Below are 13,044 nucleotides of genomic sequence, written 5' to 3' on the forward strand. Positions count from 1 at the left end.
TTGTCAAGATGCTTCAATCTTCACTGAACTGAATGGGAGCTGTGTGTTTAAATATGCTAGTTCCCATGCACTCTGCAAGCAAAAGGCAGAACAACCCTTGCTCAGCTGCTGGCAGGCGCTTGACTGCATGCTTTGCTCTTGCTTTAACACGATATGGCTGACTTTTACCAGTTGGGACCAACTTTATTTTGCAGCAAGGATTATGGCAACAGCCAGGGCCAGGTCTATAGCTTTAAGCTCCTAAGCTGCTTTCTTTCTGTGCTATTTCACTTTTTTGGTGCTTGTGGCTTCTCTGCTAGGAGGACATGCGGAGCTTGATGCTCTCTCCTGCTTCTTTGAGGAACTGAGTGCATTTTAGCTGGTTCCTGTGTCCCCAGGGTATTTCAGTCCTCTAGAGAACAGTATCTCCCTCCCCTGTGTCCTGGTACAATGAGCTGGTGTCCACATCCCTCCTGGGTCTGGAATGATCTTGTTTCTAAAGAAAGCTGCTTCTCCTGACTCTCTGCCCAAGGGATCCTGTCTTCTGACAACTCCCGTTCATTTGGCATTATTTCTTTTTAATTAAGGGCAGCCCTGTGACTGGTGTTTCAGGGTCAGGTTGGAACAAAATACCTGAAAACTGGTGCCTGGGCTAGCAGAGGGGCAAGGCGGGCCCCTCTCACCTGTGCCAGGAGGGCAGAGGTGGACAGGACGGAGGAAGTCACATTCCTTGCATGCTCATCCTCAGCCTGTCTCCAGTGCTGATTTGGGGCTGAAGCTGGCCCTGCTCAGTGCATCTATTGGCCTTGAATTACCTACTGTGACCCAGAGTTACCAGCTTTACCTGACAGATCTCCAGATCTGACCCACAGCATCCTCTGCTCACTAGAGTTGTCAGCTTTCTCCAGGTAGTCCAGGCTATAAGGGCACTGACCCAAATCAGCCCCCAGCAAGCAAGTCCCCTGCTTACACAGTGTTTCTCACCTATGTGACTCCTGTGGTGGGGTCCCCACGAGTCAGGGCTACACTCCAGGCCTGTGCAATGCATCGAGGACCCCAAGAAAGATGTTGGCTCAGCCTGTGACCAAGGCACCAGCCGTTTCAGGCGAGTGGGAGGGAAACTGTAGCCATAGGGTCAGAGCATCCCAGTTAGCTGCTAGCATCCTAAGTACTGCCTGTTAGGGGACTTCTTTCCCTGACAAGTGATCTGACACCTCCACGGACCTCCCCATTGCGTGGCCCAACAAGCAGACCCTTGTTTGAAGGTGATGAGAGGTTTGTAATTAGTGGAAAACCCCTGGTGATGCACGTGGCAGCAGATGAAAAGGTCAGCGCATCCCATCTGTCTCTTCCCACCCTCCCTTCCAGCCACCGGCACTGCGCAGCTGCCTTGGCACCTCCTGAGCCCGCCACACCCAGAGCTCGGATGAGTGCGTGAGTTTTGGGGAGTACCAACAGAGATGCAATGGTGGAGATGTTAACCTGAAGCCAATCACTCCATAGTGGCTGCTTGCAAGCCGGCAGGGCAGGCCCTGGTGGGTAGGAGAGGGCCAGCCTCACCCTGGCAGGAGACCACCGAGGAGCTGGGCCGTCTGGAACTGAGTTTGCCACAATTTGGGGTAGGGCAGAATTTGAGTGAGACATTGCATTAGGCTCGATGTGCCACTGGCTTACCCACTGCTACGTCCTTGGAGTGGTATGAGGTGTTGATTTGAAGTCACAGAATCCATTTGCCTGTAAATGTGGACAAATACAGAAATACATAGAATTCAGATTTTTTTTATAAGCACAATCATTAAAAAATATCCTTCTACTAAGATGTCTGTGCTGGAACATTTCAGTCTTTATCAGTTTTCTCTGTTGACTTCATTTGTCCACCAACAGCCAGCTCTAGCGCAGAGCACAGCAGCAGCGCTGGGAAATATAGACAAATCTGCTCTAGTGGGTAGGTAAGTTTATAGCAAATGTGCTGGCCTTAGATATTCCTCAGTCTTCCTGTTTTCGTTGAAACCCGTTTGTCTTTCAGATATGTGATTTGTTTGTAGAACATTTGCACTTCAGTGAAAGCTAAGCTAAAAAAAACCCAACACCTGGAAAATGTTTTGCTTTACTTGCAGGTCTTTTCTCCCTTTTTCCTCTCTCTTTTTTTCCATGACAAGATGAAAAGGGGAAAGAAGAGAGAGAGAGAGAGGTAAGAGAGAAGAAAAAACCAACAGAAAAATCATCAAAAACTTGGTAACTACAACTTTCTCATAGGCTTTCTTAAAGTTTTGGCAAGAGATGCAAGCATTATTTTTTTAGAAAAACATGCTGGAAAAACCTTGGGGATTAATTATTTTAAACAGTAAATTTATGAAAGCTCTTTGCCATATTTCAGTTAGCTCCAGTGGCTCTTTCAGCTGAGATCAGACCTTTCCCATTGCCTTTTCCACCTCAGTTTGACCATGAGGATGAGCATCTCTGTCCCCCTTACAAATGGCATGAGCCTTGGTGTCATGGTGCTGTAGCCAAGACACATCGGGGTCCAGCCCCACTGCCTGATTGGAGCTCGGCCTTGTTGGCAGGGGGAAGACGAACTACAGGCATCAAAATGCAGGGCACCCCTTTTTTCCCTTCAGAGCTGTGGTCTTGCAGGAGATCCTCCTCCCAGGAGCCAGTGGCTGAAGGAGGCTGTGGACTTTACAGCTGCTGAAGACCGTGGATCAAGGCTGGATGCTTTTCTGGAAGGGCACATCTCCTGGATCCTCTCCCTTGCATCCTACATCAGGGAGAGAATTGGCTGCTTCCAGGTTACGCAGGGGGTTGGAGAGGTGAGGGCTGGTTCCTTGGTCCCAGCCTCATCCAGATTCGAGCCATCTCTGCCTTCCCTTTCCTGGGCTTACAAACTCTTCCCTGGAAAGACAGCCCCTTGGGCCAGCACCAGCGCCTGGCTAGCCAGGAGCTCATCTGTCCCTGGGGAGGGGGAAGCTGGAGCAGACGGTTTGGCTGGATGCTGCCACTAGCTTCTGCCAAGGACACCTGGTCCCCTAAGCTGTGCAGTCCCGTATAACCACTTTCTTGTGCCATACACAGGTGAGGTGAACGTCATCCCTGGGTGGGGAGCCTGGGGCAGATTTCCCAGGAAAAGGTAAAGAGGAGGGGGGCTGTTGGGGCTCCCCAGGTCAGGTTGGTCACACAATGAAGCCAAGTTACTGCCCATCTCTCCCTACCGTGAACAGGAGGAGATTTCAGGCCACTGATGGTCTACCAGACATGCATGGTGCCTGGATCTCATCCTGGCTCTCTGCCCAGGGACAAACTCCCAGCAACAGAGGGAGGTGATAAGGGATGCTATCAAAGCTTTTTTTTTTTTGGCTTTTTCAGCTGGAAATTGTCACTCATGGTCCTCTCCCTCTCCTCCTCATCCCACATCCATCTCAAAGTGACCACATCTCAACCTTCCTTCCCTTTTGACACACATCTCCCCACCCCACGTTTCCACCCGAGACAAACTGTTGTCGCTTGGTTTTCCTGCAAGGAAATGAAAAATCCTCCAAGGATCTGAATCCCCTTCCCCCTCCTCCAGAGGCGACTTGGACCAGAGGATGGATCGGCGTGGTTCAGAGGCTGTGCTCGGAGCTAGTCCCAGGGGTCCGTGAAATGGTGCAGCTCCTTCCAGGTTGGTTACGACATGAAGGCAAAAATGATTCAGGCCCAGCCAGGAAACGGCCGTGTGAGAGAAATGGAGGGGTCCTGCCGTCTTGGCACAGTGCCTTCTCCTCTTGGCCCCGCGGGTGGCACGGCTTTAGGAAGAGCTGTACTTGTTACTCAAGCGGGAGCTGCTCCGGTCCAGCCCAAGCTCCTGCCCATTGGCTTTCCACTTCCCAACAGAGCCCTTCTCATCTGTCGGCGTGATGCTCAGAGCTGGTCTCTGGCACCAGCAGCACAGGCAGGACTGCAAGGAGACAAGAGGGTGGAGAGAGAGAGAAAGGTTACAAGCGTGGGCAACAGGGCAAAAGAGCAGGAAACGTTCCCTTATTGATGTTGGCAAGTCAACCTGCACCGTGCCAGGCTGGGAATCGCAGCCTGAACTTCTGAGCCTTGCTGTCCTGCAGATCTGCTGGGAGCAGGTTTTCCAAGATAGGGCTGGTGTGGATTGGAAATGAAGATACCGAAATCTTGGGTGCCTTTTGCAGTTGTGTTTTCTTGTCCTTGGGGGACAGAAAATACTAGTAATGCTTAGCTGGGCTCAACTCTTCTTTTTGCTACAGCAGCTGGGAGGTGATTCCATCCCACCCCACCCCCTTCCTTTCTCAGGGCTCCACAGCTCCTGAAAATTCTCTCCTAATAACTTGGGCTTGAAGTTTAAAGCAGCCTCAGTCCCTGGTCTAATGGTTTGTGGTGTTACTTCTGATCCAGAATGACAGGGACTTGGGCTTGTCCTAGGTCCTGCACTGGCAAAAGCCTCCCCATAGCAGGGCAGTGAGCTCTAGTGTACTTGAGGCTGGGAAGAGAGGCACCTAGCAGGGGGGAAATCTGGGAGGAGAAATATGATCAGTATATGAGCAAATAGGGGAATCCTGTGGGCTGCTGGCAGCCCCGCCACGTCCCTGATGGGGCATTTGTCTGGGAGCCAGGAGCTACAAGGTCCAGAGCTGTCTCTGCTGCTGCTTGCTGGGTTTGTTTGCCAAACCACTCTCCACCTTTCCCCTCATCTTGTAAGCACAGAAGTCCACTGCAATGGGGGTGCCTCTGGCTGCACCGTGCCTGGTCCATGGGAGCTTGTGTCCCTGGGACCGGTGTCTGGGAATGGTCACCATAGCCAGGAGCTCTGGAGGGGTCAACCCTACCTGGAAGCAGTTCTTGAATTTCCGGCTGACAAAGTAGAGAGCCACAGGGTTGATGCAGGAGTTGAGGGAGGCCATGTTGATCCCGAAGTAATCCATCACTAGGAGGAAACTGAGGCGGGAGGGGAGAGAAGAGGGTGGACGTGTTGGAAGCTCACTGAGCGGAGAACTGAGGGAGGGTTTCCAAACTGCCTGGTCTGGGAACCTGCTTCCACGGAGGGCCAGTGACTGATAACATAGAGGTGAGCACAAAACAGCCCCTCCTGCAGTTGGGCAATTGCCCAACACCTCATACGAGGAGCATTTCCTGAGGAAACCAAAAGCATGAGATCTGATTTCCCCTGGTGACTTTGGTGTTCTCAGACTCAAGCACAGTAGCAGTCTCTGGCCTGAACTGGATTTTGGCATGATGGGTAAAGAGGAGAGGGGAAGACAGGCACCTACCAAGTGGCAGAAAGTGTGCACAGCCCTCAGACATGATGCAGTCCCTTTAGCCCTGCAGGGAATGTTTCTCTGCCCAGGAGACCTCTTTAACCCATAGCTTTATAGAGACATTTCAAAACTTAATTTCTTCTGTTCTTATGGTCCCCCACACCCTTTCTTTGTGCCTATCAGGAGAGCAATGCCATCTAGAGAGGAGCTATTGAAACCAGGTGTTTGGAAGGCAACTCCACCAGCCTGCAATGAGCCCAGCAGAGCCTCTGCCAGTGCCCGCAGGAGCTTCCAGCACGGTCCCCTCCTGCTGATGCCCCTACCTGAGCAGTTCACATCTATTGGGGTCCATCTGGTCATAGATGGTCTTCTTGAGGATGCGGCTGAGGTGGAGTGGCAGCCAGCAGAGTGCAAAGATCACCACGAGGCAGAACACAGTCTTGGCCACTTCCCGGCGCTGTGAAAAGAAGGTGGGCAGGACAGAAGGGATGGTTCGGCTGAGCATGGAGAGCGGGTGGAGCAAAGCACCATCTCCCCTTGCTGAGCAAGGGCCCTTCAAGTAATTTCTGTAATCTGATGACAGCTGGGCACCCCTTTTGAGTCCAGAGCACAACCTGCAGGTCCCAACTCCTGCATCATGAGGAGGACCCTGAGATCCAGGCTGCGGAAAGGGGTAGGGTACCAGCAGCACAATATGGACCAGAATCCTTCACTCCCCACCATTGCTCCTGGTGACTTTGCTGGGGTGACGCTCCCTGGGACATGGGAGCCTCCTCCATCCACCCAGGATTGGGTGGAGGATGGATCCATCCATCCATTCTCCACATTCCACCCACACTATATTATTGTGACAACCAGCTGGTCTGCCTCAAGGGATCATTCTGCAAAGTGTGGGAGGGGACAGTAAACTATTCTTTTCCCTGCACCCCTTGTCTGTGATACGGCACATTCAGCATTTGGTCCAGTTTGGTGTGACCTGGGCTGGCACAGCACAGCCAGAGATAAATGGCCATAAGAAATTGAAAATCAAGCTGGTCCATGGCCATAAGGCTAGTGGTTTGGGTTGTCGCTGAGACTGGAGATCGTAGAGTTGAAGGCCCATCTCCCTGGTTTAATTCATGCATCTGCATCAATGTGCCAATATCTGTTGGCCGCTGTGCAGCTACATCAGCTCACACGTGTCCTTTACAGGGACCGGTGCACGTTCTCCTCTTTGACAGCGCTCCCTCGCGTTTGGGAAATATCAGAGTTTCTGCCCTCCTGGTTTTCTTACCCGTTTCATGTGGTCATTCAGAGCAATTCTCATGCCGTTTCTCTTGCTCAACATCTCGCATGACATGAGGGTGTAGAAGATGCCAGTGCATACCAAGGGGAGGCAGAAATAGAAGCCGAAAAGCCACCAGTCCTTCACATCACGGTAGAACTGCATGCAAAAGAAAGAGCAACTGGAAACTGAGGAAAGCAGGGGGTAACTGGGGCATGAACTGACCCAGTCCCTGACACCGATGCTGGCCTCTATCAGACACTTCGGATGTGTGAAAGTGTAACAGCTCCTGTGCTAGGTGCACGTGGGCTTATCTTCCCCCCAAGGCTGGTGCATGTGTTTAACCTAAAGAAGTAAAGGCTGGTTTACATCTGGTTGCCCGTCCAATCTAGCACTCTTGTGCAAGAAACAGTTGCGAGGAGCTTATTTGGCAGACACGGTGGGATAAATTCTGATGCTCTGTAGGGGTCTTCATTCCCTTGCTCACCCTTAGCTGACCCTGTGATAAAGGTTAGCCATGCAGACTGGTTGTGGAGATGCTCTTTAGCCTGCTGGGATGGCATAGCAGGTTCTGAAGCTTCCCAAGATGTGTCATGACCTTCTGATGTGGATGGTGAAGACAAGATACAGCTTAAGGACCAGCTGCCTGTTTTCTGGCCCCACATTCATAGAATCATAGAATTGTTTAGGTTGGAAAAGACCTTTAACATCATCAAGTCCAACCATTAACCTAACACTGCCAAGTCCACCACTACACCATGTCCCTAAGCACCACATCTACACAGCTTTTAAACACCTCCAGGGATGGTGACTCCACCACTGCCCTGGGCAGCCTGTTCCAGTGCTTGATAACCCTTTCAGTGAAGAAATTTCTCCTAATATCCAGTCTAAACCTCCCCTGGCACAACTTGAGGCCATTTTCTCTTGTCCTATGGCTTGTTACGTGGGAGAAGAGACCAACCCCACCTCTCTATAGCCTCCTTTCAGGCAGTTGTAGAGAGTGATGAGGTCTCCCCTCAGCCTCCTTTTCTCCAGGCTGAACAACCCCAGTTCCTCAGCCGCTCCCCATCAGCCTTGTGCTCCAGACCCTTCCCCAGCTCCGTTGCCCTTCTCTGGACACGCTCCAGCCCCTCCATGTCTCTCTGGGAGTGAGGGGCCCAACACTGAACACAGCATTCGAGGTGCGGCCTCACCAGTGCCCAGTACAGGGGACGATCACTGCCCTAGTCCTGCTGGCCACACTATTTCTGATACAAGCCAGGATGCCATTGGCCTTCTTGGCCACCTGGGCACACTGCTGGCTCATATTGAGCTGTCTATTCAAAGCAAGTCTGCCCCATGTCACTACAATGCTGGGTCTTCTGTGCTTTGTCTGATACTGCTCTCCCTGTGTTCATCCCAATGGCTAGAAGAAGCCATCTACAGAAGCTTCTAGTCCTCTAATCAAAGAGGGAGGATTCTCTGGTTGCCTGTGTCTCCCTCTCTCTCGCACTGCAACTGAGATGGGGCAGAGTACTTACCATCATGAAGCTGGATTTCTGTTCGGAGGCGAGCATGCACACCCAAAGGTGTCGTTCCCAGTAGCTGAGCTCCACCATGTCAAAAGCTATAGCTTCAGGGACTGCAAGCACAATGGCCACTATCCAGATCAGCATCACCTCCACTGCCTTCCACATGGGGATTCCTATCCCCTGGATCCGACTCCAGGACGCCACTGCTCGGTACCTGCCCAACGCGTGGGGATGCAACAGGAGCAGATTGGAGTGAGAAAAGCAACTGTCAGGAAGGGGCCGAGAAGGTGCAGATTTGAGTCGTCCCCAAAGGCCCTTTCCCTTATGCCCTCCTCCACCCCTGAACCTTCCCCTTCAGTGGAATGGGAAAGATAAAAAATGGGCTCAATGGATGAATGTGATGGCCAATTCCTTGGCTGATGTCTACTTGCCATTGGGGAGGTACCACCCTTCCCAGCAGTTTTTCCAGCACATCATGATCCTTCCCTCAACCTTTTCCATCAGGATTTAAACTCTGTTACCAGAGTCAGTTCCTGTTGGTTTTCAACTCTACATGACAGCACCCTGTCTCCATCTCTGAATTTGGCCTGAGACCAAGCCGCCCTGCAGTCTGCCTTTTGGTTACAATGAAGGGACACGCTATAGTCAAATAAGGTTCAGGCTGGGCAGTGCAGCTGTAGAAGTTGTTTCTTACCTGTCGATGCTGAGAGCACAAAGACTGAGGACTGTGATGCCCACTGAGGCCTTCTGGATGAAGGGGACCAGCTTGCACACCTGCACGCCAAAGGGCCAGTCCTTTGCCAAGAGCTGGGGAAGAACCGCAGGGTTAACAGGCTGCTTCAGGAAAGCGTGTCCGGCTTCCCGTAATAGCAGGTGGTTACCCACAAGGTGCGAGAAGCCCACAAAGAGCAGCTGAAAGCACTCTGAGGTTACCTCTGCTGGGATTACGCGGTGTGTGCTCTCCGGTATTTTGTGTTGTACTGGGAACCATTCGTTTCCCTAAGGGCTTCTTGTGAGATGAGTTGATGGAAGGATGGTCCAGACACCAGGTCCTGACTCCAGACCCTGGGTCTGGAGTGGTTTTGAATGGATTTGAATCCTAAATGCCACAATGGGGTTTGGGTCGCTTTCAGAGGGAAAAATGGGTGTCATTCTCTGAAACAGTCAAAATCCAGCAAGGGCAGCTTCTTTCAGGTGGCTTTCAAACCTATGTAGTCTTAAGCCTTTACCATACTCTGACCCTCTACCACACTTAGATTCCTTATGGAACACATACACTGTAGCCCCAAGCTCAGCTGGGGCAAGCAGCGGATATCAATGGGGACAAGATGCCCTGAAGGCAGGAGAAATCCAGGCCACTCACTCCTGAAGATGAGAGTGAGCCTGGGTTCACAACCCTTCTATCCCCATGACACCTGGAGCCCATCCTAAGGTTACCCCTACTCAGAACCACCCCCCTGTGCAAGCTTTTTAGTTTGGCCTCAGCAGCAAGACAAATCGGTCCAGAAGCTCTCCTAGAAATCAGGGTCTCAGGTGTAGGCAACCGACCAACCCTACCCTTTCCTTTGGTCTGCAAACCTGGGTAGTCCACCCATCTCATCTGTTAGTGCGTCATAAGGGAGACACACCACGAGGGAACTGGGCTGCTTTTAAGACCAGGTTGTTCATAGTCAGTCTGGGCTTCTCAAACAAGCAACAATTTCTCCTCCAGGAGGTGGCTGGAAGGGAGAGGTGGCCTAGGGAAATCATGAACATCAGTCAGGAAATGTCAGTGTAGATGTGGCCAGAGCAGGGAGTCCCAACCCTAGAGATTTGACCTACTTTTCCTGTTAGAAGGCAGGCAACACCAATGCAAGATGACGTCTTTAGCCTGGACAAAATATCTTGGCTTTTCTTTGTGTTGGCTGCAAGCTGTGCTAGTTGCAGCTCCAAGAGATGGCCAAGTGTGTCTCCAAGCCAGCAGCTTGTGTTAACAGGAGGTGTCCTGTAGATGAGGCCTTTGGTCTAAGCCATGAACTCTGCACAGAGCTTGGTGCAACCCCAGTTCTTGGCTGACCAGGACGCAGAGCTGGGTATTGAGCCTGTGACTGGTTTATCTGCCAGCTTTCCTCAGTAAGGTCATTCCTACAGCCTCCATCTGGTCCCACATGCCCCTTTTTTTATGATACGTAGGACCTTCCTACAACAGAGACTTGTGAAATACAGCAGAACTGGGCAAACAAAAAACAAGTCAGACCCATGTCCTCACAGTCCTGTTGTATAAGCCTCGTTTCTTTGAGAACCCAGGCTAAAACCAACCCAACTGCCCCGATATTGTGCGTGATATAAACATGACAGATGGACTCTGCAGTCCAGATCCCCCAAAGTGGAGAATTATTCGCATCCCATGGAGTCAGGTCTGCAGATATTTTGCTGTTGCCGTCACTCTGTTCTTGTTAAATGTACATTGCACGACCCAAATTCTTTCCCTGGCCAGATGGTGCATTTCCCATCAAGTGTGGCAAAGACAGGATTAAAACGTAAATCTTCCCTGCCTTGGTTTTGACTGGGGACAAATACTGGGGGGCTTTGCTCTTCAAGTTTTTGAGGGGCTCAGCTATAACCACGCTTGTTGGGCTGCCTCCACAACCTCTGCCTGTGCAATGGGTGCAGGGTAGAGGTGACCCCGGGAGAGCTGCTGGCATTGCAGCCGTGTTCCCTAGACTGTGTCTCCCCTCTCGGGCAGAACAAATTGCACCTTTTTCAAAGCAAAGGGCCCGTTGGGTGAAAGCGGAGATGGGCTGTAGCCCGTGGGTGGAGGGGGGCAACCTTCCCCTGGGTCAGTGCTGCTGGCCCCGAGCTACTCTTTTCTTGCACGAGTGAAACCCTCTGCATGGATCCGTATTCTTGTAACAGCAGGATCGTCCAGCTCATGGGGAACCCGTTTGTTTTGAGCTAAAAAAGCCTTTATAGTTTTCAAACAATTTTCACTTAAAGTGTATCTATTCAGTGATTTGAGACCCTCTGCCAGCCACATCTGGTTGTTCTCCCTGTCAGATTATATGCACCTTCTTCCTACTTTGAATTTCTCTGCCTTCTCCCCCTGCCACCCAGCCTGCTCGATCCAGGACCCCTCTGACTCCATTTCCACTTTTCAGGCTAAAGCTTCCCTTTGACAAACGAATCTGGCTGAGCTCCAAGTCCTTCACCCTATGGCATCCCTTCCAACCCTTCATAGAAACCTCTGGCTCCAGCCCACCAAAACCTGTCTCAAGCAGTGGGAAAGAAAGAGCTGCAATAGCCCAGGCACATCTCACAGATGCCATAACACACCTTCTGCTCTCAACTGGGGTCTCAGGTCTACCACCCGCATCTGCCTGGCCCTCTCTGTCCCAGTGCATCATGCAGAGCTCAGGATCCCCTGATTATTTGTTGTGCCTCTTCTCTCTAGTTTAGGGGGCAGTGTCTCTGAAAGAAGCCCCTGTTTTATGATACAGCTCTCTTCCTTGTTCCTGGATGAGTCTTCACGTTTAGCTAGAATAAAAAAGATATTTGCTTGAGGCTGATCAACTGACCTGTGCTGGGAGAAGTGTTCCCAGTGCACAAGAACTATAATTTTTGCTCAGCTGAAATAAATATCGGGTTGTAATGTCAGGAGACCACAAGCGATTCTTTTCTTGTGATTTTAAATGAGATTTAAAAGATCTGGAAGGTTGCGTGCTTGTATGTGTGTGTACATAACACAGCTGTAGCTGAGAACACCTCTGCTTTCCCAGGAATGTACTCTGAGCTTTTTGTCTGTTTATGTTTTTCTCATCCTTTGGAGAGCAGAAACACCCTCCCCCTCTCCCTTACAAAAATGGAGCCTGCAATAAAGAGCAGAGGCTAGATATTCCCCACGGCACCGAGGCAGGTGGGAGCAGACACCGTCCCTGCAATTGCCAGGCTGCTGCGGCACTCGTGCCACGTGGAGCCTACCTTATATACGTTGATGGGCAGAGCAATGAGGATGTAGAGAAGGTCTCCGAGCGCCAAGCTAGCAATGAGGACATTTGGCCCATTCCTCATGCACTTGTTCTTGTAAATGATCCTCAGGAGCGTGGAGTTCCCAATGATCCCTACTATGAAGATGGTGCAGGACACGATGGTGTTGATGTACTTGAAGATGTGTCTGATATCTGCAGGCTTCACGCACACGGGCAGCAGGGGTGGCTCAGAGCTGGTGCTCCTGGGGAGGTTCTCCGAGTGGTTCGACAGCTTGGCATCCTGGAACAGGCTTGGTTGGACCAGACTGTAAGCCTGCTCCTGGCTAAGCACCTCGAAGGGGATGGTGCTGTCCTGGAAAGCCCGTGGGGTCTGGCCATGTGCCCCGGAGAAGAGGCAAGTCAGGAAAATGGCTAGAGCGGTGGGAGCAGAGATTCTCGCCATTGAGGACCGAATGGCAAAGCTGGGTGCAGAAGTCCTCGCAGTGCTCATGGGACGTCCTTGCTTGGGTCTTGGTTGGATCTGCAGATGGAGAAAGGGACAAAGGAGAGAAATTGGTTAGCAGAGGAAGGAGGAACAAGGTAAGACTGAATGAAAGCAATTGCTGGAGAAAGTCCATCCTCACAGTGATCAGAAATAATGCCAGATTAGATCCCACCTGGTCAAAGCAGCTGACCCCTGTGGGTGGGAGTCTTTGCTGCTAAAGTTGAGCATGCCTGTTCAGAAACACAAACTAAAAGGAAAACAAGCAGTCTCTTATGCCTCTTACACAGTATTTCAGCAAATGAGGGCACCTGCCTCTTCTCAAATAGGTGTGTTGAATCAGCTATTGCACTTTCGGAGGTTGGTAGTGCTGCTCAGCCAGCAAATCTGACTTTTCTGCCCAGCACAGCCTTTTATGCCCACCCCACATTTAGTTTCTAACTGTTTGAAGTAGCAGTTTTGGGGCACCTGCCCTGTTGACGCCTGCACATCTGGGCGATTCCGCAAACCCCGCCTTGGGCTCCACAGAACCAGTGGACCTTTCTTCCCGTTCGTGCCATGGGAAAACTGGAGCAGCACTAACATC

The 13,044-nt window shown here is 51.3% G+C and overlaps 1 protein-coding gene and 1 long non-coding RNA gene across 3 annotated transcripts; one reads left to right on the plus strand and one right to left on the minus strand.

Moving 5' to 3' along the window:
• Positions 1–486: 486 nt before the first annotated feature.
• LOC140658697 (uncharacterized) lies at positions 487–7,153 on the plus strand. 2 transcript variants are annotated; one of them, XR_012044818.1, is made up of 4 exons: positions 487–2,214; positions 2,598–2,789; positions 3,343–3,637; positions 5,421–7,153. It is a non-coding gene; the product is annotated as an uncharacterized lncRNA (long non-coding RNA). The 2 variants fall into 2 exon arrangements; XR_012044817.1 differs by having other exon boundaries at positions 487–2,789.
• On the minus strand, positions 3,764–12,434 carry LOC140658696 (endothelin receptor type B-like). The gene is made up of 7 exons (XM_072877383.1): positions 11,970–12,434; positions 8,707–8,819; positions 8,022–8,226; positions 6,511–6,660; positions 5,561–5,694; positions 4,809–4,917; positions 3,764–3,913 (listed from the first exon to the last, which is right to left on the minus strand). Exons 1-7 carry the CDS (start codon positions 12,417–12,419, stop codon positions 3,764–3,766), a joined length of 1,311 nt encoding a protein of 436 aa, XP_072733484.1. The 5' UTR covers positions 12,420–12,434.
• Between the last annotated feature and the right edge of the window lie 610 nt (positions 12,435–13,044).

Source organism: Ciconia boyciana, chromosome 12, assembly GCF_034638445.1.
Source record: "Ciconia boyciana chromosome 12, ASM3463844v1, whole genome shotgun sequence".
In the NCBI taxonomy this organism is placed as follows: domain Eukaryota; kingdom Metazoa; phylum Chordata; class Aves; order Ciconiiformes; family Ciconiidae; genus Ciconia; species Ciconia boyciana.